Source organism: Saccoglossus kowalevskii, chromosome 20 (assembly GCF_978046115.1).
Source record: "Saccoglossus kowalevskii chromosome 20, keSacKowa6.1, whole genome shotgun sequence".
Classification (NCBI taxonomy): Eukaryota; Metazoa; Hemichordata; class Enteropneusta; family Harrimaniidae; genus Saccoglossus; species Saccoglossus kowalevskii.
Genome location: NC_140660.1, coordinates 10994801 through 11002899, shown reverse-complemented (window position 1 = coordinate 11002899; position 8099 = coordinate 10994801). Strand labels below are relative to the sequence as shown.

Sequence of the window (8099 nt, the reverse complement as noted above, 5' to 3'; positions counted from 1 at the left end):
TCGTGGTAGTGTTGTTTTCATATAACAGACCACAGCTCACTATGTTTGAGCGTCGAATAGAGTTTACCTGTAAAATACCATGCTATTTTGATAAATAAGATCATCCATTATGTGACAAATATACTGACACATACACAAATAGCCTATGCGTATTTTCATGACTTGGCACAAATTGGGCTGACTTGAACATTTCTGTTATTACATACTCGACTGAAAGTAAACATACATACAATTGGATTGTCACTTTTTACTGGGCGTTTTTCATGCGCACATATAAATAGCTTGTGTAGGAGCGAAAACAGTATTTGGTGCCAAGACCCGCACCGCAGGTAACTACTAAATATCCATGGAGGCGACGGATGGCATGGTAGATAGGAGAAATACGTCCCCGAAAGGGAGACACTATTTCATGGGGATAGCTTGTTTTGTACTTCTTGCTGCTTTTTTGGGAGTCGGATTAGTCGCATATCGTAAACTCATCGAGCAACGGACTGATTTTGAGAACACAGGTGAGGTTTAAATTACATATGAATGCCATCAACGATTGTCAATATACTCCTGGCGTCTTGTTGGAATATTGAATGTTAAAATGAGGTATAAACCAGAGTGAAGTGGTTAAATACGATATTTTATTTTGTTGTTTTCTTTAGTTCTTGTATTTACGACATTATTTATAAGCAAATTCAGTAAATAAGTACGACTGTCATCTCTCATATTCTGAAACGCCATGCTGATTGATCAAGGGGTGATTTTAGGAACTACAGTAAATAAAATAGTAACTTGATAAAGTGTTATATTTTAATGAGTTTGCTATTCACGTGTAATTATACGAGTTATACAGCTCACCTAAATTTTCATAATTATTTTATTGTAATAATTATTCATAGATCATTGCAACCATTGTCTTTAATTGTTTTAGACGATCACAGACAATTATTAAGGTTTCCATTTTTCCAAGCTTTTTAAATCCAGAAATTCTTGGTCGCTTACATATCTACATGATAATGCATATGGAAATTGACGTGCATAGCGATTCCCTAATCTGTATACTAGTATGCATCAACGACGAGTGTCTAAATATATTTATAAAAAATAACAGGACTGTTTAATTGCATATAGACAACGAACACTTTTCGCAGGTCACTACTATACATCTATATATTACAGTAGTAGAACAAGATAGCTGCTCACATGACCAATTTAGAATTTAAGGCAATGCAATGGGTGAATGTATTGAAACAGAGTACACACACGGGTAAAAACTTTAATAATAAACCACCGTCACATTAGCAAATATTCTGTTCAAAATGTCGTGGTACTACTCGTGGTTATTTCGGACGTAATCGGGCTGTGTGCATTTCGTGGTTAATCCGCCGCTTATGAAATAACGAACGGTATAGACGGAGTCAATTTTTGTCTATCCATACACTGGAAATCATTTTACAGTCTACCCAATTTGAACACCAGTAAAGATTATAATGCGTCACCGTACATTTTACGTGAATCAATCGTTCATGGTAGGAGTTTAATTAAAGTCTTCTGTGAAGTAGTTTCGAGATAGTAGAAACATACCGATGAAACCCAAGACCACGGATAGGATTTGGAATCGTTGAAAACGGGTTGATATACTATAAACACGTTGGACTTTTACATATATAAGTATGAATAGCTTACGAGTTTATAAAAAATGACATCACGTGATCCCGGAAATAATATCGTTGACAGACTGCACACTTATCTGTGCATACAATTTAAACGACCTCCTCATTCGTTGCTTGTAGAGGCATAACTGGAATATTATCCGCCTTCTTATTTATTATTTATTTAAATATTCTACACATTATTCAGAAATATGACTAACCTGCTTCACAAGAAAGATTTTTCGCGCAACAGCGTATGATTTAATGCGCAGCGATGAGCCATGCACTTTAACATATTCTCATGACATATTCTACTTACAACACTTCTACGCGGAATTTAGATTATAACACGATCAAAAAACCCAGGCTGTGTTTAGTGCTGAGCTCCTACGTGCACTAATTGAACCAAAACACTTGTATCAGAGACGTACCTATGAAAAATTAATGAAATTCTGCTTAAGTAACAGTTATATAAAATGTAATCTTAATCGGACACAAACTATTCTCATCATTTTATTAATCCATCTAAACCAAACAAAACCAGCAATACACACCTGCAAACACTCGTCGTTATTCAGTTTGTTTGAGCGCACATACCTACATTTACTATATATTTCATCTAGTGTTATACGTGTGGGACCTTGGTAGATATTGACTAATTGTCTAGATATCTAAGTACATTCGAAAACATTATATATTCGATAATAGAGAATATGAACTGAATTTGAACTTCATTAGTTTCGTTAATTTCAATTTTAGTTCTCTTTTTTCGTAGATTTACAGGATGGACCAGCAGACACAACTCAAGTGGTTACAACATCTGCACAAATTGAAACAAACCCAACAATTGATGGGCGACGTACGACACCGACTGTCGTTACTCCAGATCACAGCTCTAATTTGAACTCACCTACCACAGACGTTGACACAACTGAGTCTGCAAGCACAGTTGATATATCAACTACAACTGGCACTGTCGTCATGCTCACATCACCCAAATATGCCCCTACTACTGGTTTTCCGGGTTTGACTACATCATCGGGCACATCAAAACAAACAACAACGACCATAACAACTGTTCCATCAACCACACGAAACATACACATATCTACAATGGCGCCTCCGCCGTATCTCCAAGGTAATGTGCAAGCTCCGTGAATACAGAATTGCTCATCATTTTAAGTGTCAGTACAATTTGAATCATGTAAGGGAGACGTTAATGCTAATTAAATCAACATATTAGAAGTATGATTTGAACAGTCAGGAAAAGTTGACTGATTGACATGCAAATTACTACTGCAAATAATTGTCTACGAGACGGAGCCATAGTACGCGTTTGTCTTACATAATGCACAAATCAGCACGCTTGTAGTTCGGGATTCTTTTCAAGTTATTCACTTTCATTAATTCCGTAGTCAAGAAATGCCTCGCGGCAAAGACAAACGAGCTACATTGCCATAGAAATGTTTGGCTAAAGTATTTTTTGTGTGGCTATAGTACAGACTCCTTGAATTCAAGATTATTTTCAAATACTTTCATAAGTTTCTAATGGTTCACAAAACAGTGCCACAAAAAAAAAAAAAAAAAACAATTCTAAAAAACACAAAAAAGAAAATTTTCTCATTTTATTGTATTTTTTCACTTTAAACTGTTTAGTCTGTGCTTGATTATGCTCATGTTTGCACAACAAATTGCGCCAACAAAGAATGATTAATACTGGCTAGTGATTAAGTAATAATTTTCCATAAAAACGCTCAGACAATTGTAATGTATCGATTGACTCAATTCAGTTCATGGAGATGCTTTATGTTAGAACTGTGTTTGCAACCCCGACTTACTGACCAGGGACAATCGGTATCACGTATTTAGAGTGAAATTAAATTCAAAATATAATTCCTACTTGTAAAAGAGTTTCACAGCCCACAACGACCATATACGTGGGTACAAAAAGTGTCTTTAGTCTAACATCTTTTGTTATAAATTATGTAGTAAATACAATTATGACATTTTTTTCAGCGGAAACGTCCTGGCTCACCTGGGGTGAATGGGGCATATGCGGTGTGACATGCGGCGGTGGTAACCAGTTAAGATCCCGAGATTGTTTTACTACAGAAATTGATATTACATGCACAGGTAGTTCTGTCCAATCACGCACATGCGCATCATGGAATTGCCCAGGTGAGAATAACTTCGTCAAAATTACTAAAGCTTACATTTCGTCGAAATCAAATACGCATAATTTTTTCGAACAAATGTATGATTCTTGTGTTTCCAGATTGCTCAAAATCCTGTGAATATGGTGAAATGGACTCTAATTGCTTATATTGCGTTTGTGATAATGATGTACTGGATGGTTACGTAGTTGATGTTGCTGCCAGGCCGCTATATAATGCATCTATATTTAGAGAGGAATACCCATTGGTGCCAATCGCGAGGTCGCTCGTCGATGGTAGTTTTAACATTCGTGGTCTTTGCATTCGTGGTTCAGGTCTGATAATTCAAAAGTCAAAATTTGGTACGAAAACCTTCAAACTCCCAGCAGTGTCGAACAACATCGCCAATTATTCAAATATTAAGATTGTATTGCAAAAAATTGGTGAGTTCATACATTTTCATCTAATAATCAAATTTTGTACTTTTTAATGAAAATCGAAAATTCCTTCTGACTGTTAACATATTTACTTCTCCATGTGCAATTAGTTCCGCCTATAATCACAGTCAATCCCGAGAGCAAAGTAAGATCAGTCGGACAAAGTGTTATGTTATGCTGTAATGGTTATGGCACCCCTAATCCAAGTTACTACGAATGGTATGTCTATTTGTGAAATATTTTAATTATATAGCTTTGAGAGAATGTTTCTGTAGTGAAAACATTAATTGTCCTACCAATATTGTTATTGCACAATCAGGCACATGAAGTAAGAAATAAGGAAAAGGTGTAATAAATGTGACTAGAAAAAATTAGATCCGATACGCCACACTGTTACTTCACTAATGCACTGATTACTTCATTTCAAGAAACAATCACCCATAGAATCGTACACTGTATGCTGCAGGCGAACTATACTTGTTTCATATTTTTTTGTATCCAACTGGCTGCGGTGATCTTCAGAACACATGCTCATCCTCCTAATTCAAACATACATGACACACGTGTATGAATATTCTTGCTCAGTCTTACATAAATACGTTCACACAGGCTCGCTCACACGCACATACCTAGTATATTTGCGTTCATTTGTTGTTGAACGAAGTGAAAAATTGTAACACAATATAAAATACGTCCTCTCTCTCTTTTAAAGAATCCGCATTATATTTCAACTGCAGGTTTAAAGATTATGATATCCTGGAAGATTGGTCGTACAGCTCCAATAAGTCATTGATACTGAATGATCTGAACATGTCTGATGCTGGTACATATACATGTAGAGTGAACAGTGATGCAGGAGCAGCATTCTCCATCCCGGCTGTACTTCAAATATATGGTAAGATATGGTATATATTCTGACGCCATCGTAACATTTTACTCGGTTGTCAAAAATTTTCTCTGTGAAGCTAAAAACAATCATCATATACAATCAATATGTTTTGTGTTGGGACATATTCAATCAAAATGAATTAAACAATGTACTTTAATGTAGAAAACCTTTAGTTCATAATATCATTTGATAAATATAATATTGTAATAAACAAGTTAATAAACAAATGCAACAAAAACATAAGCACACATACATTCCTCGATAATATTGACTACTTTTTTCCTTCTACAGCAATTGCATTCAGGACAACGTAAGGCGTGACATAGATGATTCGGTCTCATGACTTATGTACTAAATAATTGGCTTATACGTTTGAACGTTTCCTGTATTTACAACGGTTATCTCACATATAAATAATATATGTGTTTAATTCACTTTAGATACGACAGACACATGTAGCAACAGCCTAAGGCCCAATTATATTCAGCTTCCAGATGGATGCGCAGAATCTAATGGAACCAGCCGGTATGATACAGGAATGTGTAGTCGATCCGAATGCTCTGGCGATCCAGGAAACGGTGCAGACAAATGTACAGATACAGAAAAGTATTGTTGCATTGAATCTAACATGGAACAAAGACAACTCACATGCAGAGATTTTACAATTTCTATAATTGTTGTCACTGGATGCAAATGTGAATTGTGTAGCAATCCTACAAAGGTTGTGTCAGGTCAAGCATTGTCCGCCGATACGAAAGAACCATTAGCTTATGGTGACATTTTCATAGGAAATGATTTTGTCCGGAAAACGACCTTTAATGGCGAGTTCATTTTTAGCGTCCCAGAGGGTAGGCAACGACTGTCGGTAACATTTCGTGATGGCAGCAAAGTGTTTGCTGATGCAACGAAGGTGATTACCATAACGGACACTATAAAATACTATACCGTTGTATTTCTCCAACGTAGAGCACCAACTGTGACATTCAATGCATCGGAAACTACCATACTTGATGTGGGAAATGCCACAAAGCCTTCGATAGAACTAGAGATTCCGCCAATGTCAATTCGCACTGGAAATGGTACCTTATACACAGGCAATGTTACAGCTAGTGTCAACTTTATCGACCCGAGGGATTCACAGATTGTTGACACAATCCAAAGCGATCTAAGTACACGTGATGTCGAAGGCAATGTTCGAAATTTGAATACATTTGGTATGGTGTCGATGATTTTCGAAGATGACAGTGGCGACCCCCTTGATGTCGACGGTAGCATCAAAATATACGTTGACGCAGAAAAAGCAAATCTGAACATAACAGAAATAGATGAGAATATGTTACCGAGGCTGTGGATCCTGAATGCAGAGAATGGGGAATGGGAAGATATAGGTGGGTTACGTTTGGAGAGTAGTAAAAGACGGAAACGTGATATTGAAGAAGTGTTCATTGTGGGAGATATTGAAGTCACAGGTATAAGCATAAACAACATTTGGTGCAACATTGACAGCATAGAAAGGCTGGATCAAGTGTGTTTTCTTAAAGTGAGGGTGTACGATGATGAACAGCTCACAATTCCCATGGACAATGTCGAAGTAACTGCAATAACCAATGATCTGGATATAAGGTATGCAAGAACAAACAGAGGACTCAGGTATTCCGGGGGAAAGTTCAATTTTTTTGACAAAAAAGTAACACAAGTTGGTCGAACATGTCTACGAGTATTCTGCAATTCAAATGGCTCGAAATTTTACCTGAATGTGCGTGCTAAATACGATGACAAAGTCTGCACTCCAGTGAGCCCACTCAATGCTTCAGTAATTGCCCATCCAAACGTGTGGCCGATCGAAATAGTAGACTCTTATTCTTCTCCAGATATTTGGGACGACACAGGATTCATTACAATGTCTGGAAGGAAGAATCCAAATGCTGATGGCCCAATATACTCATCAGCCCAACAAACCTGGTCCGGTATGTGCGATGCAGAAAACCGATGTAATGCCGCTGACTACACTGATAATCATTTAATATTCAAGAAAAATCAAAAGCAGAATACAAATAATCTCTTCGTGTTCAACACTCAGACATATACTTTCAATGAAGCCAGTTATTTGCAGTCCAGGGTTTCATGTTCTTGGTATCCATTTGAAGGTCAGCGTAAAAGAGTATGTTTCATTAAGATCTTGGTTGATGGACCGAACGTCAGCAGATTCAGAATCGTTAGTGCGAAAAACCCAGAAAATGATGATGTTGGTTGCGATGAATATGGATTCAGAGTGGCATCAACACCAGAAAACCAGATAAATGCATTTAGTGCAAAATCCGCTGTTTGCATTGAATTCAAATGTAGTGATTATGTTCGAGTAAGTGGCAATCCTAGCGCCACTGATGGGATGATTGCACAAGATTTAACGACAGTTAAAGTCATACCCGATGAAACCTCGAACAGCTGTTTCCTGAAAACTGCAGGCGTTAATCCAGAGTTGGAAAACTTCGTCGATGTAACATATAAAGGGGCGTCTGTCATTCACTTTAGCATCCCGCTTGTCTCATTTGAGGATTTCGGGGCATTTCGAGGCATTTACGAAGCACGCGGTGAGAGAAATACAGGCTATGATGAAGCGTTCAAAAAATGTAATGAAGGGAACGATTATATATCAGATTCTGGTGACAACCCAGAGAAGAATTGGGCTTTACATTATGAATGTCCCACATAGAATGTTTATAAATAGTATTCCAATAATAATGTCTATATGTTTAGAGACCATCTACATTAGACAGGTATGGTATCACAGGTACCACAATTTGAATTAATAACCTACTTTCAGCTTTTTGTAAATGTATTTTACATGTGTATATTTCATATTTTTTACAGCGTGCATGTACATTCATACATGACATCGAAATTATAATTTCGTCATATACTATAGTACACTTATATATCAGTAATAATGTGAAATATATTTGATTTAAGCCTATATGAT

General features: G+C 36.8%; 1 protein-coding gene across 1 annotated transcript; it reads left to right on the top strand.

Annotated features, from left to right (window-relative positions):
- Positions 1-346: 346 nt before the first annotated feature.
- On the top strand, positions 347-7832 carry LOC146729995 (cartilage intermediate layer protein 1-like). Its single transcript, XM_085494369.1, has 7 exons — positions 347-509; positions 2416-2778; positions 3657-3773; positions 3916-4236; positions 4341-4449; positions 4968-5125; positions 5560-7832. Exons 1-7 carry the CDS (start codon positions 347-349, stop codon positions 7830-7832), a joined length of 3504 nt encoding a protein of 1167 aa, XP_085350495.1.
- The last annotated feature ends 267 nt before the right edge of the window (positions 7833-8099 follow it).